This window comes from Procambarus clarkii, chromosome 30 (assembly GCF_040958095.1).
Source record: "Procambarus clarkii isolate CNS0578487 chromosome 30, FALCON_Pclarkii_2.0, whole genome shotgun sequence".
Lineage (NCBI taxonomy): Eukaryota > Metazoa > Arthropoda > Malacostraca > Decapoda > Cambaridae > Procambarus > Procambarus clarkii.
This window is the reverse complement of record NC_091179.1, coordinates 15,400,974-15,428,549: the sequence shown is the minus strand read 5'-3', so window position 1 is coordinate 15,428,549 and position 27,576 is coordinate 15,400,974. Positions and strand designations below refer to the sequence as shown.

The 27,576-nt window shown below is 45.6% G+C and overlaps 1 protein-coding gene across 1 annotated transcript; it reads left to right on the top strand.

Annotated features, from left to right (window-relative positions):
* The first annotated feature begins 75 nt into the window (after positions 1-75).
* LOC123765580 (uncharacterized) lies at positions 76-27,098 on the top strand. Its single transcript, XM_069333677.1, has 4 exons — positions 76-142; positions 3,697-3,777; positions 17,707-17,713; positions 26,300-27,098. Exons 1-4 carry the CDS (start codon positions 76-78, stop codon positions 27,012-27,014), a joined length of 870 nt encoding a protein of 289 aa, XP_069189778.1. The 3' UTR covers positions 27,015-27,098.
* The last annotated feature ends 478 nt before the right edge of the window (positions 27,099-27,576 follow it).

Sequence of the window (27,576 nt, the reverse complement as noted above, 5' to 3'; positions counted from 1 at the left end):
GGCAGGTACATGGCGAAGCTGAAGCTATGTTGGACAGGTACATTGTGAAGCTGAAGCCATCTGTGGATCAGGTACATGGTGAAGCTGGAGCCATCTGTTGACCAGGTACATGGCTTTGAGGATGATATGGCCTGGAAACCTTGTGAGTTATTGCTTTGTATTTACATAATTGCTTAAAATTATCAGACCAAAAGTTACTGCAATAGTCAGTGTGTACGACCCGAGGCAATCCAAAAGGTGAGAAAAATGCAACATACGAGCAACTACAGTTTTTGTTTGGAAGTTCTTTACAGCAAATGCCTCTGGAAAACGAGTCGTGATACATCATATTTATAAGACAAAACATTACCAGTCTTAGTTCTAGGTAATGGACCAATATAGTCCATTACTACATTAGAAAAGTATTCCTCCGGCACTATAATAGGCCTAAGAGGAACCTTATGCGGTGTCTGGTTTGTTTTCCCAATGGTTCGACATGGGACACAAAAGTTAAAAAAAATTGCCACAACGCTTTTCAACTCGGGAGCAATAAAAATGTCTACTTATTTTTTTATAAGTGATATTTACTCCTTGATGTCTGCCAATGGGATCATAAGGATCAGTCCTGCAAAACCTTCTCTCGGAAGATAGTTGGCAGCACTACCTGGTGTACTACCTCCTATTCATTTGACAAGGGAGAACTCTGTGGTCACTATTTTCTCATCAAAATTTAATCCTTGTAATGGTAGCCGTTTGCTGCATCTACTATCTCCTCCTGTGAGAGAGCTTCCTCATGACATTCTGCAAGACTAGGGTGAAGCTGGAGTCTTCATGGGTCAGCTTTCTGCAGTTCATTCAAAGGGGCTCCAATGCCTTGTTCGGATGCAATTGACCGAGTCCCAGCAATGTTCTCCTCCTCATCCTCACTACTCTCTGGAGGAGGTGATGGTAGGCTCTCAACTCTGCTCGGCCTCATCATCGATTCTGGCCATGAATGTAACTGCAAGGTCCACTTGGCTTTCACCACTTGGGAAGTTCCTTGTGGCCTCGGGATTTACCACCTTCGTAACTACAGGGCAGTTACGAATGACGTAATAATATATTATTACCCCTAATCCCCCAAGAACAACAAATACCTTACCACCTAGATCTTACATTACCTCACTGAATCCACATAGACTGGAAACCAGAGAACACACAGCAAAACTAGAGGTAAGGAACCTTCCTTATGGGAAGGAGTTATCCTTCCTCAGTAAGGAAGGATAACTCCTTAGAGAGACCCCAGGGCGCCCCTGGGGTCTCTCTAAGCCCCGGTGCCCCTGGGGTCTCTCTAAGCCCCGGTGCCCCTGGGGTCTCTTTGAGCCCCGGCGCCCCTGGGGTCTCTCTAAGCCCCGGCGCCCCTGGGGTCTCTCTTTGCCCCGGTGCCCCTGGGGTCTCTCTAAGTCCCGGCGCCCCTGGGGTCTCTCTTTGCCCCGGTGCCCCTGGGGTCTATCTAAGCCCCGGCGCCCCTGGGGTCTCTGAGAGACAGAGGGAGGCGTGGTGGAGGGGAAGGGGGGGGGAGGGTGCCTACCATGGGAAGTTTCTCCTGGAGACACCATCCAGGAGGAAAATCTCTCCATATAGACATTGGGCCAGACAAAACAAGAGTCGTGGATCCGTGCCTCATATTCTGGGTCACGCCTCAATATTTACTGAGCGGTTAGTTAGCGTGTTTATTAGAGAAAAGCATGTTCTCTCTCACTCTCTCTCTCTCTCTCTCTCACTCTCTCTCTCTCTCTCTCACTCTCTCTCTCTCACTCTCTCTCTCTCAATGTCTCTCTCTCTCTCTCTCTCTCTCTCTCTCTCTCTCTCTCTCTCTCTCTCTCTCTCTCTCTCTCTCTCTCTCTCTCTCTCTCTCTCTCTCTCTCTCTCTCTCTCTCTCTCTCTCTCTCTCTCTCTCTCACCTTTTTTTTTAAACTAAGATTGGGATTCATTATCTTGAGAGGTTATCTTGAGATGATTTCGGGGCTTTTTAGTGTCCCCGCGGCCCGGTCTTCGACCAGGCCTCCACCCCCAGGAAGCAGCCCGTGACAGCTGACTAACACCCAGGCACCTATTTTACTGCTAGGTAACAGGGGCATAAGGTGAAAGAAACTCTGCCCATTGTTTCTCGCCGGCGCCTGGGATCGAACCCAGGACCACAGGATCACAAGCCCAGCGTGCTATCCGCTCGGCCGACCGGCTCCCTGGATGTCAACAGAAACTATCTACTTTGAAACTATCACATAGGGAACTATCATAAAGGAACTATCATATATGGAACCTGGTGAAACTGCATGCAAGAGCGGTAATCCTACCTCAGCTCAGTTGAAACCTACTCCTAGAGGCCCATTTATTCCATGAGCCTGTTATATGTAGGAAGAGCCTTTATTCATTAACAACATTAGGTAACATTTATATAAGGAACAAGATGAGCCTGTAGTCAACTGTGTGCCAGAGCCTTCATGTGATCAGTTGACCTGATCTCCCGTGTATCAACCTGTTGAGGGAACAAGTTCCTGATGAGAGTCAGCCTCGGAGTGAATGATCGGTGATGGAGTGATGTTCTTGAGAAAGGTACTTCCAGCATGAGAGTATTGAAGGTTGAGAGCCTAGTGCTACGGGAGGCAACTACTGGTAGTCCACGGCGTTGGGCCAGGTATGGCACTTTGAGGATGTTAGCCTTGTACATAACAGTAAGACCACCAACGTCACGACGGTGTTACAGGGTCTGATGTTCAGACAGTTCCCACCAGACTTGGTCAAGACTAGAGATAAGCCTTCTTGCCCGTCTTTCCACGTTGTCCAACAGTCTGATGAATGTTGGGGGGGGGCAGGCGGTCCAGGAAAGTGGTGCATACTCTAGATGAGAGCGAACTTGTGCTTCATATAAGGTTTTGCAGCCGCTGCTGTCAAGAAGGTGTGAGATGCGCCGTAGTGCTGTACGTTTCCTGGCTGACTTTTGAGATAGGTTTAGCACTTGGCTCTTCATTGTCATTGAAGAGTCGATCTTCATTCCCAAGATGTCAATTTCATCTGTGAACTCTAGGGTTTTGTCACCCATTTGCAGGCCTGTCCGATTTGCCAACGTGCAGTCTAGTTATCATCATTGCTTGTGTCTGCCCCGGTCCCTAGGTTCACGAGTCTAGAGCGCCGTCTACTTCGGCCACCCAACCCCGTCCCGTGTGTGTGTGTGTGTGTGTGTGTGTGTGTGTGTGTGTGTACTCACCTAGTTGTGCTTGCGGGGGTTGAGCTTTGGCTCATTGGTCCCGCCTCTCAACTGTCAATCAACTGGTGTACAGATTCCTGAGCCTACTGGGCTCTATCATATCTACATTTGAAACTGTGTATGGAGTCAGCTTCCATCACGTCATTGCCTAATGCATTCCATCTGATAACTACTCTGATGCCTAAAAAAGTTCTTTCTAATGTCTTTGTGGCTCATTAAGGTACTCAGCTTCCACCTGTGTCCCCTTGTTTGTGTTCTTCCCGTGCTAAAGAGTATGTCCTTGTCCACCCCTATTAATTTCCTTGAGAATTTTGTAGGTAGTTATCATGTCTCCCTTTACTCTTCTGTCTTCCAGGGATGTGAGTTTCAGCTCCTTTAGCCTTTCCTCGTAGCTCATACCTCTAAGTTCCGGGACGAGTCTGGTGACATACCGCTGAATCTTCTCTAACTTTGTCCTTGTGTTTAACTAGGTATGGACTCCAAGCTGGAGCTGCATATTCCGGCTAAACACGACCTCTTTGCCGAAGCTGTAGCTGCCTCTTCTCCCGCCAGTGAGCCGGAGCATCACTTTCTCTAATCTGTTTGTCTCAGTCAAACACTTACTATGTCTTGTTCACTGAGAGAGAGAGAGAGAGAGAGAGAGAGAGAGAGAGAGAGAGAGAGAGAGAGAGAGAGAGAGAGAGAGAGAGAGAGAGAGAGAGAGAGAGAGAGAGAGAGAGAGAGAGAGAGAGAGAGAGAGAGAGAGAGAGAGAGAGAGAGAGAGAGAGAGAGAGAGAGAGAGAGAGAAGGGAGAGAAAGAGAGAGAAGGGAGAGAGAGAGAAAGAGACAGACAGACAGACAGATGCAAATGCAAATGTTTCCACAGGACTACTATGTAGTGAGGAAAGAGAGAGAAGGGAGAGGAGGAGGTGGTGTAGCTTTGCTGATAAGAGAAGGTTGGAGTTTTGAAGAGATGGTTAATCAGAGATGTGAAGGTTTCAGTTACTACATATCAGGCACCTGAGCAACTGGAGGACAGAAAATTATAGTAGTAGTCATATATATCCCCCCACCGAATGTCAGAAGACCCAGACAGGAATATGATAGAAACAACTTGGCCACCACCATTACAATAGAGAGAGCAGCTTCTGTGGCTAGCAGGAACGGATCCAGACTACTAATCATGGGAGATTTCAACCACGTGAAGATAGATTGGGAGAACAGAGACCCACATGTAGGACCAGACATGGAGAGCTAAGCTGCTGGATGTGGCAACTAGAAACTTTCTAAGTCAACACGTCAAGGGACCGACAAGAATGAGAGGAGAGAATGAACCAGCTTTGCTTGATCTGATATTTACCCTAAATGAGTCGGATATAAGGGAAGTTAAGTTGGAAGCCCCCTTGGGAATGAGTGATCATAGTGTATTGAGCTTTGAGTACCTGGTTGAGCTAGGAATTGTCTCCCCCCAAAAAAGAACTGGGAAACAAAGGGCTGGCGTACCGAAAGGGAAACTATGAGGAGATGAATAAATTCCTAAGGGATATACCATGGGACACAGAACTCAGAACTAAGTCCGTACAAGCCATGATGGACTATGTCACCCAAAAGTGTCAGGAGGCAGTAAACAGATTTGTCCCGGCCCGACGGGAAAAAACCGGGAAGCAAAAGAAGAATCCGTGGTTTAATCGGGTATTTATGAAAGCAAAGGAGCTGAACAAAAGGGCATGGAGGAACTTCTGTAATAACAGAACACCAGAAAGTAGAGAGAGATACCAGAGAACCAGGAACGAGTACGTCAGTGTGAGAAGAGCAGCTGAGAAAAGGTCTGAAAATGATATAGCTAATAAAGCCAACACCGAACCAAAGCTACTACACAGTCACATCAGGAGGAAAACGGCAGTGAAGGAACAGGTGATGAAACATAGAACGGATGAGGACAGGTACACAAAGAATGACAAAGTGGTGTGTGAGGCACTCAACAAGAGGTTCCAGGAGGTCTTTACAATAGAACAAGGAGAGGTCACGCGCTAGGAGAGGTGGCAGCAAACCATGCGACCTTGGAAAGGTTCGAAATTACAAGAGACGAGGTCACGAGGCACCTATTGGAGCTAGACTTGAGAAAGGCTGTTGGGCCGGACGGAATCTCCCCATGGGTATTGAAAGAGCGTGCAGGAGCACTTTGTTTACCACTCTCCATAGTGTACAGTAGGTCACTGGAAACGGGAGACCTACCAGAAATATGGAAGACGGCTAATGTAGTCCCAATACACAAAAAAGGTGACAGACAAGGGGCAGTGAACTACAGGCCAGTGTCCTTAACTTGTATACCATACAAGGTGATGGAGAAGATTGTCAGAAAAAACCTAGTAACACTTCTGGAGAGAAGGGACTTCTGACAACCCATCAACATGGGTTCAGGGAGGGTAAATCTTGCCTTACAGGCTTAATAGAATTCTACGATCAGGTGACAAAGATTAAGCAAGAAAGAGAAGGATGGGCGGACTGCATTATTTTGGACTGTCGGAAAGCCTTTGACACAGTACCCCATAAAAGGCTGATGCATAAGCTGGAGAAACAGGCAGGAGTAACTGGTAGGGCGCTCCAGTGGATAAGGGAGTACCTAAGCAACAGGACGCAGAGAGTTACAGTGACGGGGTAAGACCTCAGACTGGCGTGAAGTCACCAGTGGAGTCCCACAGGGTTCTGTACTTGGACCTATCCTGTTTCTGATATACGTAAATGATCTCCCAGAGGGTATAGACTCATTCCTCTCAATGTTTGCTGACGATGCCAAAATTATGAGAAGGATTAAGACAGAGGAGGAGAGCTTGAGGCTTCAACAAGACCTGGACAAGCTGCAGGAATGGTCGAACAAATGGTTGTTAAAGTTTAACCCAAGCAAATGTAATGTAATGAAGATAGGTGTAGGGAGCAGGAGACCAGATACAAGGTATCATTTGGGAGATGAAATACTTCAGGAGTCAGAGAGAGAGAGAGAAAGACCTGGGGATTGATGTCACGCCAGACCTGTCCTCTGAAGCTCATATCAAGAGGATAACATCAGCGACATATGCCAGGTAGGATAACATAGGAACGGCCTTTAGAAACTTGTGTAAGGAATCTTTCAGAACATTATATATCACAAATGTCAGGCCAATCCTGTAGTATGCGGCTCCAGCATGGAGTCCATATCTAGTCAAGCATAAGATTAAACTGGAAACGGTTCAAAGGTTTGCCACCAGACTAGTACCCGAGCTGAGAGGTATGAGCTACGAGGAAAGACTACGGGAATTAAACCTCACGTCACTGGGAGACAGAAGAGTTAGAGGGGACATGATCACCACAAACAAGATTCTCAGAGGAATTGATAGGGTAGATAAGGACAGACTATTTAACACAAGGGGCACACTCACTAGGGGACACATTTGGAAATTGAGCGCCCAAATGAGCCATAGAGACGTTAGAAAGAATTTTTTCAGTGTCAGAGTAGTAGACAAATGGAATGCATTAGGAAGTGATGTGGTGGAGGCTGACTCCATACACAGTTTCAAATGTAGATATGATAGAGCCCAGTAGGCTCAGGAACCTGTACACCAAATGATTGACAGTTGAGAGGTGGGAACAGAGAGTCAGAGCGCAACCCCGCAAGCACAACTAGGTGAGTACAGAGAGGCAGACAGACAGACAGACAGACAGACAGACAGACAGACAGACAGACAGACAGACAGACAGACAGACAGACAGACAGACAGACAGACAGACAGAGACAGACAGACCAGACCAGACACACTTCTCGCCTCACATCTAACGAGGACTAACAAGGATGGATGACTCCCTTCTCCAACACCCATTTCAAATACGACGCTCAAAAATCACAAAGCAAAAACAAAGGAAAATAAAAATCAATACACACGTGACTACAAAGAACAAGAGTTATTTACCAGCGGTAAATTAAAGCCTTTATATAACGCCTGGAGCACAGGGACCTGACGCGCCTCCCTGTGTAGCGCCCCGCGTTCCTCCCGCCCAATCCGGATCACTTAGAAAAACGGGTTATTGAGATGTGATTGGCTGACAGCAGGGAGTTACTAGTCTATGATTGGCTGAGATGGATTCTTACGTACTGAGAGGGAAATGGATCTTTTAATTTTTATTATTGTTTTTTTTATTGTTGTGCAGCTTCCAGCAGCTGTACAATAATAATAATACTAATAATTATGATAATAACAATAATAATAATAATGAAGAGTATCCCAAGTAGAGTCACGAATGTGTAATTACCTAAGTGTAGTTACAGGATGAGAGCTACGCTCGTGGTGTCCCGTCTTGTGTGTGTGTGTGTGTGTGTGTGTGTGTGTGTGTGTGTGTGTGTGTGTGTGTGTGTGTGTGTGTGTGTGTGTGTGTGTGTGTGTACTCACCTAGTTGTACTCACCTAGTTGTGTTTGCGGGGGTTGAGCTCTGGCTCTTTGGTCCCGCCTCTCAACCGTCAATCAACAGGTGTACAGATTCCTGAGCCTATCGGGCTCTGTCATATCTACACTTGAAACTGTATATGGAGTCAGCCTCCACCACATCACTTCCTAATGCATTCCATTTGTCAACCACTCTGACACTAAAAAAGTTCTTTCTAATATCTCTGTGGCTCATTTGGGCACTCAGTTTCCACCTGTGTCCCCTTGTGCGTGTTCCCCTTGTGTTAAATAGACTGTCTTTATCTACCCTATCAATCCCCTTCAGAATCTTGAATGTGGTGATCATGTCCCCCCTAACTCTTCTGTCTTCCAGCGAAGTGAGGTTTAATTCCCGTAGTCTCTCCTCGTAGCTCATACCTCTCAGCTCGGGTACTAGTCTGGTGGCAAACCTTTGAACCTTTTCCAGTTTAGTCTTATCCTTGACTAGATATGGACTCCATGCTGGGGCTGCATACTCCAGGATTGGCCTGACATATGTGGTATATAATGTTCTGAATGATTCCTTACACAAGTTTCTGAATGCCGTTCTTATTTTGGCCAGCCTGGCATATGCCGCTGATGTTATCCTCTTGATATGTGCTGCAGGAGACAGGTCTAGCGTGATATCAACCCCCAAGTCTTTTTCCTTCTCTGACTCCTGAAGAATTTCCTCTCCCAGATGATATCTAGTATCTGGCCTCCTGCTCTCTACACCTATCTTCATTACATTACATTTGCTTGGGTTAAACTCTAACAAGCATTTGTTCGACCATTCCTTCAGCTTGTCTAGGTCTTCTTGAAGCCTCAAGCAGTCCTCCTCTGTCTTAATCCTTCTCATAATTTTGGCATCGATTAGCAAACATTGAGAGAAATGAATCTATAAAATAAATTGTGTGTGTGTGTGTGTGTAATTACTTAAGTGTAATTACCTAAGTGTAGTTACAGGATGAGAGCTACGCTCGTGGTGTGTCCGTCTTCCCAGCACTCTTTGTCATATAACGCTTTGAAACTACTGACGGTCTTGGCCTCCACCACCTTCTCACCTAACTTGTTCCAACCGTCTACCACTCTGTTTGCGAAAGTAAATTTTCTTATATTTCTTCGGCATCTGTGTTTAGCTAGTTTATATCTATGACCTCTTGTTCTTAAAGTTCCAGGTCTCAGGAAATCTTCCCTATCGATTTTATCAATTCCTGTTACTATTTTGTATGTAATGATCATATCACCTCTTTTTCTGCTGTCTTCTAGTTTTGGCCTAACAAAAGTCGTGAACAATTTCTTTAGTATATCGCCATCCATGTATTTAAAAGCAATTCTGAAGTTAGAAAGAATGGCATAGGCTCCTCGCACAATATTCTTTATGTGGTCCTCAGGTGATAGTTTTCTATCTAGAACCACTCCTAAATCTCTTTCTTTATCAGAATTCTTTAAAGATTTCTCACATAATATATAGGTTGTGTGGGGTCTATGTTCTCCTGGGGAGCCGGTCGGCCGAGCGGACAGCACGCTGGGCTTGTGATCCTTTGGTCCCGGGTTCAATCCCAGGCGCCGACAAGAAACAATGGGCAGAGTTTCTTTCATCCTATGCCCCTGTTACCTAGCAGTAAAATAGGTACCTGGGTGTTAGTCAGCTGTCACGGGCTGCTTCCTGGGGGTGGAGGCCTGGTCGAGGACCGGGCCGCGGGGACACTAAAAGCCCCGAAATCAGTCTCAAGATAACCTATTATTCCACATTCCATTACATGGCATTTATTAACATTAAATTCCATTTGCCATGTGGTGCTCCATATACTTATTTTGTCCAGGTCATCTTGAAGGGCATGACAATCATCCAAGTTTCTTATCCTTATTGATCTTAGCATCATCAGCAAACATGTTCATATAATTCTGTATACCAACTGGTAGATCATTTATGTAGACAATAAACATCACTGGTGTAAGAACTGAACCCTGTGGTACTCCACTTGTGACATTTCTCCAGTCCGATACATTGCCTCTGATCACTGCCCTCATTTTTCTATCAGTCAGAAAATTTTTCATCCATGTTAGAAGCTTACCTGTCACCCCTCCAATATTTTCCAGTTTCCAGAACAACCTGTTATGGGGAACTCTGTCGAAAGCCTTTTTTAGGTCCAGATAGATGTAGTCAACCCAACCATCTCTTTCCTGTAATATCTCTGTTGCTCGATCATAGAAACTGAGTAAATTCGATACACAGGATCTTCCAGATCGAAAACCATACTGTCTGTCTGATATTATATCATTTCTCTCCAGGTGTTCTACCCATTTAGTTTTAATTATTTTTTCCAATATTTTGATTATTACACTTGTCAATGATACAGGTCTAGAATTAAGGGGGTCTTCCCTGCTTCCACTTTTGTAGATTGGAACTATGTTAGCCTTTTTCCACACATCAGCTACAACTCCTGTAAACAGGGATGCCTGAAAAATCAGTTGAAGTGGAATGCTGAGCTCAGGTGCACATTCTCTCAGAACCCATGGTGAAACTCCATCTGGAACCAACTGCTTTGTTCTTATTTAGCTCCTTGAGCATTTTTCCACTTCGTCTCTAGACACCTCTATGTGCTCTATGTTGTTCTCTGGATTTCTTATTGTGTCTGGTTCCCTGAAGATTTCATTTTGTACAAACACACTTTGGAACTTTTCGTTTAATGTTTCACACATTTCCTTTTCATTTTCCGTGAATCTATTTCCCGTTTTCAACCTCTGAATATTATCCTTTACCTGCAATTTGTTGTTTATGAATTTATAGAAAAGACCTTGTTCTGTTTTACATTTGTCTGCAATCCCTTTTTCAAAATTTCTTTCTGCCTCTCTCCTCACTGCCGTGTTGATGTTTCTCGCATCTTTGTATCGCTGGTATGTTTGGGGGTTTCGGCCTCTTCCTGTATTGATTCCATTTTTGTGTCTTTTGGTCTCTGGCCCTCTCGCAATTTCTGTTGAACCAATCCTGTTTCCTAGTTCTGCATCTCTGTTTTGGTATAAATTTTTTTTGTGCCTTGATCATATATTTCACAAAACTTGACATACATCTCATTCACTTCCTTGCCTAGCAACAAGTCTGTCCAATTATACTCACTAAAATTTTTTCTAAGGTTGCCATAATATCCTCTCCTAAAGTCAGTTTTTTTAATTTCATCAACCTTCTTATTTTCTTCCAGATTATAACGCATTGCATACTTTTTTCCCAAAAAGACATGGTCACTTTTACCCAAGGGAGGAAGGTACTGAATGTCAAATATTTCTTCCTCCTTCCTGGTAAATATCAAATCTAGCATGGAGGGAACGTCCCCTTCCCTCATCCTCGTAGCTTGTTTAACATGTTTATAAGAATGTTTCCAGAATGTTTTCTATAAATTTACAGGTCCAAAAATCTTCTGTTTTAGCTTCATATGCTTACCCAGTCTATGGATTTCAAGTTGAAGTCGCCGACTATCAACAGTCGTGATCTATCGTTATCTGCTCTCGCTATGATCTCTCTCATTATTGTTATAAGACCTTCTCGTTTACTATCTAGCTCCTCCTTTGACCAGTGTGCTGCTTGGCGGTGGACTATATGCATTTATAATCATTAGTTTATCATCCTCATAGCAGATCTCTAGTGCTATTATGTCAACTTCTTGTGGATTGGCAGTCATTATTTCGTTCACCTTTAGATGTTCTTTCACCAGCACAGCAACGCCACCGCCTTTCTTAATTTTTCTGTCCCGTCTCCAAATTGAGTAGCCCCTTGGGAATATGACCTCATTTAAAATATCATCTTCAAGTACTCACCTAGTTGTGCTTGCGGGGGTTGAGCTCTGGCTCTTTGGTCCCGCCTCTCAACCGTCAATCAACAGGTGTACAGGTTCCTGAGTGTGTGTGTGTGTGTGTGTGTGTGTGTGTGTGTGTGTGTGTGTGTGTGTGTGTGTGTGTGTGTGTGTGTGTTTGTATGTGTGTGTGTGCACTTCGTGTGCTCTTTCCCTTAGTTCACTCTCTTTGCTTGTAATCCCATCTGTGTTCGAGTACATTACTCTGAAACTGACTCTCTTCTGTCCTTCTTTAGTTTCTGTTGATTCCCCTGAAGCAGGGAAACAGGGAGGGTCTGGGATGGAATAGCCTAAGAGGGGGGAACTGGGGATCTAGGGTGTGCAGGGGCTGAGAGGATCTGGCACGGGGAGGGTGGTGGAGGAGGAAGGGCTTGGGAAGGGGGGGGGGGAGAAGGACTTGGAGGGGTAGGGTGAGAGAGGGAGGCTTGGGGTAGGTTAGAGGGGGGAGGCTTGGGGGAGTGTGTGAGAGGTGGAGGCTAGGGGGAAGTGTGGGAGAAGGAGGACGTGGGGGGAGGCAGAAGAAGAGGGAGGGCTTAGGGGGAAGGGATGGCTGAGGGGCGTGAGAAAGAAGGGAGGGCTTAGGGGATTGGGGGAGGAGGGAGGACTTAGGGGGGTTGAGGAGAATGGAGGGCTTAGGAGAGTGGGGGAGAATGGAAGGCGTGGGGGTGGGGGAGAATGGAGGTCCTTGGGAGGTGGGAAGTGGGGGAGGGTGCCCTAGGTGGGCACCTAGTGGGGGGGCTGGTAGGGGTTTGGACAAGTAGGATGTCTAGTGTGTGGAAGGTAGAGAAGGTGCTTCTCTCACTGTGGCTGTTGAACTGCTTGTGGAGGGTTCCCCTCTCCCCTCTGGGATTGTAGGGTTCGAGGTTGTGGTTCCCTGATTCCTTTCTCTCTCCCTCTACTCCCCTCCTTGCGGCTGCTGCCCTCATTCTCTCGTCCCTTGTCATATCCCTCACAGGAATACGTTTTTTGAACTTCAGTACATTTGCTAGTCTGATCTTCCTTGCTAACAGGTCCTCTTTTGTGTTCTCGCTCGTGAATACCACCTTTATCAATCGGTCTCTGTCCTTGTTGTACTGTCCGAGCCTGAAAACCTTTTCAATATTATGGTCAGCCCTCTCCATCTTTACCCCTTTAAGGATCTCATTAACATCGTTTTTGTCCTTGTCTCTCCACTCTGCCAGACTGGACCCCTGTTTGCTCTCTAATGCCTACTACTACTACTACTCTTTTTCTCTCTATCAGTAGGCTAGTACATCTACCTGCTTCCTGAGAAGAAGCCACTTCCATAGCAACTTCCCTTACTGCAAACCTAGCTTCAGGGTTCTGTGTGTGCATGTGTGTGTGTGTGTGTGTGTGTGTGTGTGTGTGTGTGTGTGTGTGTGTGTGTGTGTGTGTGTGTGTGTGTGTGTGTGTGTGTGTGTACTCACCTATTTGTACTCACCTATTTGTGCTTGCGGGGGTTGAGCTTTGGCTCTTTGGTCCCGCCTCTCAACTGTCAATCAACTGGTGTACAGATTCCTGAGCCTACTGGGCTCTATCATATCTACATTTAAAACTGTGTATGGAGTCAGCCTCCACCACATCACTGCCTAATGCATTCCATCCGTTAACTACTCTGACACTGAAAAAGTTTGTGTGTGTGTGTATGTGTGTGTGTGTGTGTACTCACCTAGTTGTACTCACCTAGTTGTGTTTGCGGGGGTTGAGCTCTGGCTCTTTGGTCCCGCCTCTCAACCGTCAATCAACAGGTGTACAGATTCCTGAGCCTATCGGGCTATATCATATCTACACTTCAAACTGTGTATGGAATCAGCCTCCACCACATCACTTCCTAATGCATTCCATTTGTCAACCACTCTGACACTAAAAAAATTCTTTCTAATATCTCTGTGGCTCATTTAGGCACTCAGTTTCCACCTGTGTCCCCTTGTGCGTGTTCCCCTTGTGTTAAATAGACTGTCTTTATCTACCCTATCAATTCCCTTGAGAATCTTGAATGTGGTGATCATGTCCCCCCTAACTCTTCTGTCTTCCAGCGAAGTGAGATTTAATTCCCGTAGTCTCTCCTCGTAGCTCATACCTCTCAGCTCGGGTACTAGTCTGGTGGCAAACCTTTGAACCTTTTCCAGTTTAAAAGGTTTGCTTTTCCAGTTTTCCAGTTTGTGTGTGTGTGTGTGTGTGTGTGTGTGTGTGTGTGTACTCACCTATTTGTGCTTGCAGGACAGAGCATTGACTCTTGGATCCCGCCTTTCTAGCCATCGGTTGTTTACAGCAATGACTCTGGTCCTATTTCCCTATCATCTCTAGTTAATAAATTATGAACAGAGTTTGCTTCCACAACCTGCTCCTTAAGTGCATTCCATTTTTCCACTACTCTCACGCTTCCTAATCTCTATGTGACTCATCTGAGTTTCCAGCTTCCACCCATGTCCTCTCGTTCTGTTAGTTTTCCGTAAGAACATTTTGTCTATTTCCACTCTGTCAATTCCCCTGAGTATTTTATACGTTTCTATTATATTCCCCCCTCTCCTTTCTTTTTTCTAGTGTCGAAAGTCTCAGTTCCTTCAGACACTCTTCATGCCCCATCCCTCGTAACGCTGGGACGAGTCTCATTGCAAACTTCTGAACCTTTTCCAGTTTCCTTATGTGTTTCTTCCGCTGGGGACTCCATAATGGCGCGTCATACTCTAAGACTGGTCTCACGTAGGCAGAGTAAAGTGCCCTAAATGCCTCCTAATTTAGGTTTCTAAATGATGTTCTAACTTTTGCCAGTGTAGAGTACGCTGCTGTCGTTATCCTATTTATATGTGCCTCAGGAGTAAGATTATGTGTTACGTCTTCTCCCAAGTTTCTTTCTCGCGTCGTCACAGGTAGGCAGTTCCCCTTCATTGTGTACTGTCCCTTTGGTCTCCTATCACCTAATCCTATTTCCATAACTTTACATTTGCTCGTGTTGAACTCCAGTAGCTATTTCTCTGACCATCTCTGCAACCTGTTCAAGTCCTCTTGGAGGATCCTACAATCCTCATCGTCAAAATCTTCTCATCAACTTTGCGTCATCCGCGAACATCGACATGTAGGATTCTATTCCTGTAGACATGATATTAACGAATATTTGAAATAGAATTGGTCCCAGCACCGATCCTAGAGGTACTCCACTCGTGACTGTTCGTCAGTCCGACTTCTCGCCCCTTACCGTAACTCTCTGGCTCCTTCCTGTTAGGTAGTTCCTTACCAGAAATATGCAGTCTGCCCAACCTTCTCTGTCCTGCCTTATCCTCGGTATTTTATCATAGAATTCCAAAAGGTTCGTAAGGCACGATTTCCCTTTCCAGAACCCATGTTGATGTTTGTTTACAAACCTAATGTTCTCCAGGTGTGCAACCAGTCTTAGCCTAATTATTCTTTCCAGTATTTTACAGGGGATGCTTGTCAGTGATACAGGTCTATAGTTAAGAGCCTCCTCCTTATCCCCTTTCTTGATAATCGGTACGACATTTGCCCTTTTCCAGCAATTGGGCAATTCTCCCAATGTGTGTGTGTGTGTGTACTCACCTAATTGTGCTTGCGGGGGTTGCGCTTTGGCTCTTTGGTCCCACCAAAGAGACCAAACACACATATACACATGTGTGTGTGTGTGTGTGTGCGCGCGCGCGCGCGTTGTGTGCGCGCGTGTGTCTGGCCTTCACTAATAACGTGACCCAGAGAGCACCACGAGGAGATAACGGTTGCCACGGTCACCCATCCCTCCCTAACGCTAGTGTAGCGGCAGCATCCGTTAGTGATCAACTGGATTTGGTCAAACTTGCTTATATTTTGCCTCTTTCTCGATAACTGGTTGTTAGTAATAGGTCTTCATTGGTTTAACTAGTGACTGTGAAGGTCTTCGTTGGTTTATCTAGTGACTGTGAAGGTCTTCAACACAGAAGCCACCCTGCACGTGGCTGCCACAGTTCACACTGCATATATAAGTGTATTTGTTGAAGGCAGAAGCAGATGTATATGGGTGACTTGACCCACACTGCCAGGGATGGTACACCAGGCACGACGAAGGCAACGTCCTTAAGAGGAGCCTGGGCAAGCACAGAGAGAGAGAGAGAGAGAGAGAGTGAGAGTGAGAGAGAGAGAGAGAGAGAGAGAGAGAGAGAGAGAGAGAGAGAGAGAGAGAGAGAGAGAGAGAGAGAGAGAGAGAGAGAGAGAGAGAGAAAGAGAGAGAGAGAGAGAGAGGGGGGGGGTAGGTGGTCCAGCAGCCTCACAGAGAGAAAAATCAAAGCCGTGCGGGGAAATAGAACATAGGTACAACTTTATTTCTAAAGGAACGAAGGATCTTGATTCATGGAAGAAAGTGCAAAGAACTTTCTCTCAAGGATGTAGGTGGTTCCAGTCCCATTGAAATAACAAGAGTCCCTAAGCGCAGTCAGTTTCCTTTTCCAGCGCCTCAGTGTGGCGATCCAGAGGGGGAACGCCTGCTACATCCTCGTTACTGCCCGGCGTCAGAGTACTTGGAAGAAATTTGCAGCCTCTAGGAAACAAACGTTTGCTATTAATGACTCCATTTTGTAACCAATCATTTTGGTAACTATGTGTAAAAAAGTATATAATAATAGAAGTTGTGGTATATAATATACATACTGGCGTATTAGTATGTAGGGCTGGTACATCAGACCAAACAAGCTCTGCAATGTGTAGACTGTACACAAACAGGTATATGATCGTTCAGCAATTCCCATTTCGTCTTGTGTTGTATCATTCCTGGCGATCTTCTCTAGCATGGAGGAAGAGTATGAGAAAGTTAACTCCAGTGTCATAATGGGGTATACTGACCTGTTTAGGTAATACGTGGGTTTGTCCACATGATTCCAGACCAACCACTGAGAAGGCGCCTCTAGTCGACCTACGAAGAGTCTTTGCTTTGCAAGAGTAGAGAGAGTAACTAAATACACATCGCTCAATATCAGCGCCATCCTCTGTGATATCACACATCAGCAGCACCTTCCTTTGTGATATTACATGCTTAATGATATTACATGGCATCATCAGCTTTCTTAAGTGACATCACACATCATCACCATCCTCAGTAACGTCAAACCTCACTGAGTTTCTCACCACGTGTAAAATTGTACATAAATTGTTGTCATTAAAGAAGCTAAAATACAATAGTTCCCAGTCAAGAATTCATGGGCATCCACCCATGTTGCCCCGATCTGTGGACGTTGAGGCGGAGACATTCCAGGACAAGAAAGGCGGCCAGTGTGTCGCGACCCACTGGCGACGGCGGCCATTGTCTCCTTCCAGCAGGGTTATAACGTAGTGCCTCGCAATAATTTCTCCCCCCCATCCCCACTGCCATCACCTGTAATAACAACAATAATAAGGCTGTACATATGTAATGAGGTGGCGCAGCATCAGCTCTCTAAATCCTCCCCCTCTCGCTGTGGCCGGCCACTATTGGTTAGTGATTTGTGGTGGGTTGGCTGCTTGATAGAAAGGAAGGGGGAGGAGGATGGAAGGAGAGGGTGGGGTTGGGTGGATGGTGCCCCCTCTATCATCCACCATTCTTCCCCTCCCTCCATAGGGAGCACTAGAGGAGGTGGTGTTGGCAGCGCTGAAGGGGGCCAGGTCTGGAGGGGCCCAGCTCTGGAGGGGGGCCAGGTATGGAGGGGGGAGGCAGTATGGAAGGTCAGAGATATAGGTCTGTGGGTTTCGCTAAGCACAGATTCTCAAGTATTCTCGGAGCTCCCAGAGTGAACACGCGGTATAGTGGCCGGCGCGTCTTACAAGAAAGGGTTATGTATGTAGCGAGGGGGGGACTATATGTAAACACAAGGAAGCACTTAAGTAGTTATACTTGACCGCTGGTGTTTGCTGTGCGAGGCGCTGCCTCCGTCCCCTGGACGACCGCTGCGACCACCGCCGTCACTCGTCGCTCCGTCCACCCAGCCACCGACACCATTCCCGCCCGTCGGGTCCAGATACACGTGAAAATAAGTGACTTATCGCAAATTTGAACGAACACAACTTGAAACGTGATGTTAATGGTGTTGACGCGGAGAAAGGAATGGCCGGTTAAATCCGTGCATTACCGAGTGTTTAAACAACCAGTTTAAAGCAGTGCCCAATGACATAGCCTACTGATAAGGCAGGAGACAATTACATCCTTCAGTGGGACCAGAGAAATGTATCAGTATTTACTTCTTGGCATCGTATATCTTTCCAGTTATCAGGTAAGAACTTTTGTTCTCCCTTTTATGTAGTAAAATATATTACGAGTTAAACAATATTAACGCCATGTATTACACAAATGTAACTTGACAAGGACAAGTTACATTTTTTGGGTAAAAAAATTGATTTGACTCATCAATTTTTTGGGTCAAATCTTTTAAAAACTTACACTCGAATGGCATCCACGGTTGGTGACGTCATATCGTCATCAACGTCATTGATGTTGTTGATCGATGATCGATCAACCTGGTTGACCGGTGTTGATCAACGTTATCAACGTCATCAACATACCGTGATCACGTCCTGGTTCGACGTGATTACACAAGCATTCAGACTCCAATATAGAGATAACCAACACCCATTACAGAAATTGAATTGTCTAGTTCATACGTTAGAAGAATAAATGGCTACAGTACCACAAATGTAAACTTTATATTCCAGTCGTCAGCTTTGAATTATACAAGACTAAATATTTCGACACCTGCGTAGAATGGTTATCATAGTTATATTATATATTGTTATATATATTATTATATCACAGTGTTATCATTGCGGACTGTGAACTGAGTGTTGTGACTCTACGATATATAGGTTTTAGATATGACCTCATTGTTGCTACGGCCGGGCTGGACAGTGTCCCTTGATGAGACAGACTGTTGTTAGCAGGTAGACGGCACGTAGACGGTACATACCCCGCACGTAGACGGTGCATACCCCACACGTAGATGACACATACCCTGCACGTAGACGGTACATACCCTGCACGTAGACGGTACATACCCTGCACGTAGACCGGTACATACCCTGCACGTAGACGGTACATACCCCACACGTAGACGGTACATACCTTACACGTAGACGGTACATACCACACACGTAGGCGGTGCATACCCCGCACGTAGACGGTACATACCCTGCACGTAGACGGTACATACCATACACGTAGACGGTACATACCATACACGTAGACGGTACATACCACACACGTAGACAGTATATATCCTGCACGTATAGAGTACATACTCTACACGTAGACGGTACATATCACACACGTAGACGGTACATACCCCACACGTAGACAGTACATACCCCACACGTAGACGGTACATACCACACACGTAGACGGTACATATCACACACGTAGACGGTACATACCCTACATGTAGACGGTACATACCCCACACGTAGATGATACATACCACACACGTAGACGGTACATACCCTACACGTAGACGGTACATACCCCACACGTAGACGGTACATACCCTACGCGTAGACGGTACATACCCCACACGTAGACGGTACATACCACACACGTAGACGGTACATACCCTACACATACACGGTACATACCCCACACGTAGACGGTACATACCCCACACGTAGACGGCACATACCCCACACGTAGACGGTACATACCACACATGTAACAGGGATCTCAACACCTCCACGACACATACTCAGAGCACAAACAGCACATAGCACGTAGAGGGTACGTATTCAACAAGGCGTCAACAGAACAGTTAAACTGTTTTACCTGGAGGCAAGCACGCGCGTGCCCCCGTGTCGCTCACGCGTGTTGACGAACGCCGCGTACAGGGGCCGCGCCTACGAACGTAAACAAACCTAATACCTGCTGCTGAATTTTCAAGCGCTAATAATTATCCGCGCAGGAAATCCGGATTTGCTCTCCATGTTTGTTTACATCGCTCTGCTGCTTGTTGTATAAGAGGAAGTGTTTCTGGATATGATGATGGGAGTATAATGTCAGTGTTGTTATTTGTGTGACCCCCTCGTCCTGACCCCCGACCTCCTGTGTGACCCCGCGTCCTGACCCCGACCTCCGGTGTGACCCCGCGTCGTGACCCCCACCCCCTGTGTAACCCCGCATCTTGGCCCCCACCCTCCTGGGTGGGGGGAGCCGGTCGGCTGAGCGGACAGCACGCTGGACTTGTGATCCTGTGGTCCTGGGTTCGATCCCAAGCGCCGGCGAGAAACAATGGGCAGAGTTTCTTTCACCCTATGCCCCTGTTACCTAGCAGTAAAATAGGTATCTGGGTGTTAGTCAGCTGTCACGGGCTGCTTCCTGGGGGTGGAGGCCTGGTCGAGGACCGGGCCGCGGGGACACTGAAAGCCCCGAAATCATCTCAAGATAACCTCAAGATAACCTCCTGTGTGACCCCGCGTTCTGACCCCCACCCCCCAGTGTGACCCCCTGGTCCTGACCCCCCTCGTCCTGACCCCCACTCCCCTATGTGCCCCCTCGTCCTGACCCCCAATCTCTCTGTGTGACCCCCTGGTCCTGACCCCCCCTATGTGACCCCCTCGTCCTGACCCCCACCCCCCTGTGTGACCCCCTCGTCCTGACCCCCACCTTCAATGTGACCCCCTCGTCCTGACCCCCACCTTCAATGTGACCCCCTCATCCTGACCCCCACCCCCCTGTGTGACCCCCTCGTCCTGACCCCCACCCCCCTATGTGACCCCCTCGTCCTGACCCCCATCTTCTATGTGACCCCCTCGTCGTGACCCCCACCCCCCTATGTGACCCCCACCTTCTATGTGACCCCCTCATCCTGACCCCCACCCCCTGTGTGACCCCCTCATCCTGACCCCCACCCCCCCTGTGTGACCCCCTCGTCCTGACCCCCACCTTCTATGTGAGCCCCTCATCCTGAACCCCACCCCCAATGTCATATTGAGAAATTTAGAGAGTATCTTAATGCACAACATAGTAATATACGTTTTACTGCAGAGTGCGTCTGTGACGGTTAAAAAAAAAAACATGTTTTTTTCTGAAAAACTGTGTTTTTCATGTGAGGGAAATCTTCGAAACCTCTTTACCGATTGCTTTAAAATTTTGACACAACGTTGCATTCGAATAGGCGCGTCTTTTTATATATCTACTATATACACGGCTCACCTGTGACAGGAAAAAGCATTTTTTTTTTAAAAGAGGCGCCATCTGTTGGATGTAAGAGCAACACACGCTGTTATCTCCAAAAGTTCTTCACCGATTGCTTTGAAATTTTGACACAACGTTGCATTCGAATAGGCGCGTCTTTTTATATACCACCTTATAGATGCCACCCCCCCCCCCTCTGACAGCTAAAACATGCAGTTTTGAAAAACAGCGCCATCTGTTGCACATAATAGCAACATGCATGCTATACTAAATATGTCACGAATTCCTTTTCAATGTTTCCGACTGCATTGATAAATTTTATTTTCATAGATTTTAATTTATTCTATTTTTTATTGAATTATTTTTTGTGACATTGTGTTGGAATTGAGCTGTGTTGTTTACCATACCGTTCATTTCGTATGAATAAGTATAGATACCACACCTGTGACAGGTAAAACTATGCTTTTTCTTGAAAAACAGCGCCATCTGTTACATGTATGAGCAACACACATGCTAAATATGTTACAACTCCATTTCAATGTTTCTGATTGCATTGATAAATTGAATTTTCATAGATTTTTATTTATTTTCATTTTAATTTTATTATTTTGTGTGAATTGCATTGGAATTGAGCTGTGTTGTTTACCGTACCGTTCATTTCGTGAGTATAGTTTATTTTTTTATTTTTTCATGTTTTCATTTAATTTTTGAACTGTTTTTCTTATATTTCAGTGATGGGAACATCAGATCACTTGATGTACCCAATTTTCTGATGGGAACATCAGACCATTTGGGAAGACATCGGACGAGGGAGTGGGGAATGGTGGGGATGACGAGGGGACGGAAGTGAGAGATGGTGGGGAGGACGAGGGGGAAAAGGGAGAGGGTAATAGTGCGGTAAGGACGAGGGAATGGGGAAGTTTGGGATGGTGGGGGCGAGGGGATGGGGGAATGGAGAATGGTGGGGAGGACAATGGGACAGGGGAGTGTGGGCATGGTGGGAAAGTAGAGGGGAAGGTGGAGTTGGGAATGGTGGGGGGGACGAGGGGACGGGTGAAGGGGGAATGGTGGGGAGGACTGGGGGACAGGGAAGGTTTCTGTGGCTCCGCAACACACACGCGTTGCTGAGCCACAGCAACGCGTGGCCGGGTACTGCTAGTATTATATAATTATTAATTATTATTAATTACTAATTATTGTTATTTATTAATTATTATTAATTATTAATTATTATTTATTATTAAAAATTATTCATTATAACTGTTCATTACTAAAAATTATTATATATCAGATAACATTCATTATTAATAATATTTTGTAAATATATCGCCCTTATGTATTGCTGTGAATAAAATACAATAAACTTGTACTAATAAGAGTACCTTGCTCCTTACAGATGGCTGAGGCCAGGACTCACAGCTTGAGGTAAGATCTGTGTCTTAAGCTAGAGCTGAGGGAGTGGTGGTCTGGTTACTTGGGGCAGCTGGTTACGTGAGGCAGCTGGTTACGTTAGGTAGCTGGTTATGTGAGGCAGCTGGTTACGTTAGGCAGCTGGTTATGTGAGGCAGCTGGTTACGTGAGGCAGCTGGTTACGTTAGGCAGCTGGTTCTGTAAGGCAGCTGGTTACGTGAAGCAGCTGGTTACGTGAGGCAGCTGGTTACGTGAGGCAGCTGGTTATGTGAGGCAGCTGGTTACGTGAGGCAGCTGGTTATGTGAGGCAGCTGGTTACGTGAAGCAGCTGGTTACGTGAGGCAGCTGATTACGTGAAGCAGCTGGTTACGTGAGGCAGCTGGTTACGTGAGGCAGCTGGTTATGTGAGGCAGCTGGTTAAGTGAGGCAGCTGGTTATGTGAGGCAGCTGGTTACATGAGGCAGATGGTTACATGAGGCAGCTGGTTACATGAGGCAGCTGGTTACATGAAGCAGATGGTTACATGAGGCAGCTGGTTATATGAGTTAGCTGGTTAATTGAGGCAGCTGGTTACATGAGGCAGCTGGGTATATAAGGAACCTGCTTACATAGTGTAGGTAATAACTTTACTAATTATTTCTATTTTGTTTTTTCAACAGTACGGAGTGTCGGGAGGAGGGGCGGTTCCCCCACCCCCTGGCGTGTGGGGGGTACGTGGAGTGTGTCAGAAGTAGAGGGGGTAGCGACCCCGAGCCCCTCCCCTACCGCTGCCCCGGGGGGGTCTTCCACCCCCGCCTGGGCAGGTGTGTCCCCAACATACAGGTGGGTATGGGGGGCTTCGCTGTCTTTCATATATTTACAAAATTAGGTTTTCATCTTGTCCTCTGAGCATGCATCCTCCTCGGTGAAGAAGGATGTGCTGGGAAGCCTCCTTCCGAGCACATCCTTCCGAGGAAGCCATGTGTTGATGCCTCCTCGGTAAGGCATCAACACTTTTATAATCAACGCATAAATGTTTGTAATGCATCAACTAGGATAATATGATTTACTTATGGAAGTGTAAGTATTATCCCGCCAAACACACACCGAAACTACGACGTTGGTACAACGTTCGAGCAAGTTTTAACACTTCCTAACCAGTTATAACAACCAATATAGCAAGTTGTAACAACGTTCTAATACGTCATAAACACGTTAAGCCAAGATGTAACAACTTTATTACAAGTTGTAACAAGCGGAAAATAGAGACAGTTTCGGTTTGTGTTTCCAGGGTATAGCGCATCTTATCTTATCCTTCCTCTTTATCTTGCCCTCGCTTCCACTACACATAACTGGCCGACCCCTCACAGTCATCAGGAGACAACTGGATAAACACCTCTAAAGGATACCTGATAACCAGGCTGTGGTTCATACGACAGACTGCGAGTAGCAGCGTCCAACAGCCTGATTGACAAGTCCAGCAACCAGGAGGCCTGGTCTAGAACCGGGCCGCAGGGACGCTGAGACCCCGAAATCATCGCAAGGTAACCTGCCCTTCTCAATCCCCATTTAGATTATAGGTATCTTTTGGTCATTCTACTATAAAACGGCCATAAGCTATCTGGCGAAGTTATAGGGCCAGATCAAGTCATAGCCCCGCTCTTGTGCTAGGAAAGTCTCCACTCCGGGCTCACCATAGACCGTGCTACTTGGAACTTTTTGTTCCGAGTAGCTGAATCTAATTCCTGGAATTAGCTGTCACCCTTCTCTATAACCGTTGTTGTTGTTGATGAATTAGTGTGACAATTGTGTATCAATGATCTACTCAAATCGCCCTTTAACTGATCAATCAAAAATGGATCTAAATTATATAAACAAGGTGGGCTAAATTATATAAATTATATGAATTGTTTATATAATTGAAATCTATTTTTGATTGATCAGTTAAAGGGCGATTTTAGTAGGATCATTAATACACATTTGTCTCACTAATTTATTGTTAATATATACTATCTTGTGCGATTATTATCTGTGTATGGGCCTATTGGCCTATACATGGGTGTTAATAGGGGCCCTTATTGGCCCATATGATGCAGCTCTTATTTTATATGCACCTAATCCCATTCATATATGTATCATTGTACCTCACTTCATCTCTCTCTCCTGCTTATATATGTTCAAACCTATTGACTTGTAAATCATTTTTTCTGAAGATGTATTAATATACGAAAGTACTTAAAGAAAATTCCTGTTTCAATTATTGATGTGTAGTGCCTCGCAAATGTCAAGCTGCCTGCTATCGCTGTATCTATCGATGATTTCTGTGTTGTTTGTTAAGATTTCTCTGGTGAGGGTCTGGTTGTGGGTTGACATACCAGAAAACAATCTAAGGAAACTACTCCAAGCTTGTACTAAAGAGGCACCCTTCTTGAGCCCGGATGGGCACATGTATAAGCAAGTAGATGGGGTCGCCATGGGTTCTCCCCTAGGTGTCCTGTTTGCGAACTTCTACATGGGTACCATCGAACAGAAGGTCTTAGTCGACATGAACTTGAAACCGGTCATATACTGCAGGTGTGTTGACGATATTTTTACACAGGTACCTGATGTCAAACATCTGCAAGAGCTGAAAGAGGCATTTGAGCGGAATTCTGTGTTGCGTTTCACTTACGAGATGGAGAAGGATGGGAAGCTGCCCTTTCTAGACGTAACAGTCATGGAAAGGAGCGGAGGTTTCCACACTGCAGTCTACACTAAGGAAACAAACATAAGAATGTGCCTCAATGCCAACAATGACTGCCCAGACAGGTACAAGAGGAGTGTTGTTAACACTTATGTCGACTGTGCTCTCAGCCACAGCTCAGGATGGAAGCAAGTCGATGAAGAACTCTGTAGGGTAAGGCAGGTCCTAGTCAAGAACGGCTTCTCCAATGGTTTCGTTGAAGACATCATAAGAAGGAAGGTGAAACGCCATGCAACCTCTGAAGAGACAACTAACACAACACCTGTACCCCCTAATAGACTATTTTACAGGAACTTCTTTTCCACAGCTCATAAAACGGAGGAAAGGGTCCTGAAAGATATTGTTAATAGAAACGTTATTCCTACAGACAAAAATCAGAAGATACAATTGACGATCTACTATAAAACCAAGAAAACGGCCAACCTACTCATGAGAAACTCTCCAGACACAAAGCAGAACGCTTTAAAAGAGACCAACGTCGTCTATGCCTTCAAATGCCCTCTTGGGGACTGTAAGCGTTCAAGTGTCGCGTCAGACTAGAAACAAAAATGAATTTTGGAGAATTGATTTTTCAATTACCATCAACAGTGAAAAGAAACATAAGAAAGATCGAGAAAATTCGTGTTAGAATTATTAATCTTACTTTTTCGGTCATATTTAATAATGTATGTCTACAGGAAAGACTGCTACCAAAATATACTAATATATATATATATATATATATATATATATATATATATATATATATATATATATATATATATATATATATATATATATATATATATATATATATATGTCGTACCTAGTAGCCAGAACGCACTTCTCAGCCTACTATGCAAGGCCCGATTTGCCTAATAAGCCAAGTTTTCATGAATTAATTGTTTTTCGACTACCTAACCTAACCTAACCTAACTTTTTCGGCTACCTAACCTAACCTAATCTATAAAGATAGGTTAGGTTAGGTTTGGTAGGGTTGGTTAGGTTCGGTCATATATCTAATTGCCCGAATTGCCTAATAAGCCAAGTTTTCCTGAATTAATATATTTTCTCTAATTTTTTTCTTATGAAATGATAAAGCTACCCATTTCATTATGTATGAGGTCAATTTTTTTTATTGGATTTAAAATTAACGTAGAAATATGACCGAACCTAACCCACCCTACCTAACCTAACCTAATCTATCTTTATAGGTTAGGTTAGGTTAAGTAGCCGAAAAAGTTAGGTTAGGTTAGGTTAGGTAGTCGAAAAACAATTAATTCATGAAAACTTGGCTTATTAGGCAAATCGGGCCTTGCATAGTAGGCCGAGTACGACGTTCTGTCTACTAGGTTCAACATATATATATATATATATATATATATATATATATATATATATATATATATATATATATATATATATATATATATATATATATATGTGTTTTTATTGCACAGCACTACAAGTTCTCAGGAGTTTTCCAACATTAAAATTATTGCTAAAACAAAACGTTGTTTAAACTTTATAGATTCTTATCAAAAATGATGTTTTGCAGGCTCCGTGGTGCAGGTCTGACGGCGTCGACGTCACTGCCTATAGGAGAGCAGGTGTACGAGGACTCGAACTGGTCGATGAGTCTATAGTGTACCCGGTACGCTCTCCCACCTACGATCTCCTCTGCGTGAACGACGTGGGGTTCGCCTGCGCCTCCTGCATGCAGTCTGTGGTGTGCGCCGACGGTGAAGCCTACCTGCTGCCCTGTACCTCGGGCACGCGTTGCGTCAGCCACGCCAGCTTCGCCGGCGGCGTCTGCTACCCGGACACGTCCCTTAAGTCCTGTGGCTGCGACAAAGGTGACTACGTCTTACCGGACCCTTACAACCCTGCGGCCTTCCTTCTCTGCCAGTCCAAAGACAGCGATCCCGAAGTGATCATCTGCTCTGATGGCTACGACTTCGACCCCGACAGCAAGATTTGCGTCGCTGCTCCTACTTTCCCTGCCTGTGTGGCCACCGGCAGTTTTGCTCTTCAGAACGCATGTCGATGGTTCTACACCTGCGTGCCGAACGGGTCGAGCGGCTGGCAGCAAGTGCACGGCATCTGTCCCGGTCAACAGCAGATGTACAGCCAGGTGTTGGGAAGGTGTGTCGACCCGGACGCCTTGCCCCATGAGGACCCTTGTAGCAAGAGCGACAAGGTCATCATCCGCTACACCTGTTCCTTCTGGCAGCTGCTCTACCTTATCTTCTTCCCGCACAAGATTGCTTCCATCTGTTACTCCTGAGGGCGTAGATTTTGCACACACACACACACACACACACACACACACACACACACACACACACACACACACACACACACACATACACACACACACACACACACACACACAGGGGACACAGGTGGGAACTGAGTGCCCAAATGAGCCACAGAGATATTAGAAAGAACTTTTTTAGTGTCAGAGTGGTTGACAAATGGAATGCATTAGGAAGCAATGTGGTGGAGGCTGACTCCATACACAGTTTCAAGTGTAGATATGATAGAGCCCAATAGGCTCAGGAACCTGTACACCTGTTGATTGACGGTTGAGAGGCGGGACCAAAGAGCCAGAGCTCAATCCCCGCAAGCACAAATAGGTGAGTACACACACACACACACACACACACACACACACACACACACACACACACACACACACACACACACACACACACACACACACATCATGTATATCTATCCTCACGTATAATGAGTCGTTGAAACAAGTGTTCACGCAACACCATTATTTAACTTCACGTGACAAACTCCTCGCTTATGTGATGCTGATGTTAACATATATACTGTGT

Bases quoted from the DNA above. Each gene is read 5' to 3' on its own strand.
- LOC123765580 (XM_069333677.1), top strand. From the start codon at position 76: ATGGTGAAGCTGGAGCCATCTGTTGACCAGGTACATGGCTTTGAGGAT. The intron at 143-3,696 runs GTGAGTTATTGC...GTGTTTAACTAG, and splicing joins TGATATGGCCTGGAAACCTT to GTATGGACTCCAAGCTGGAG.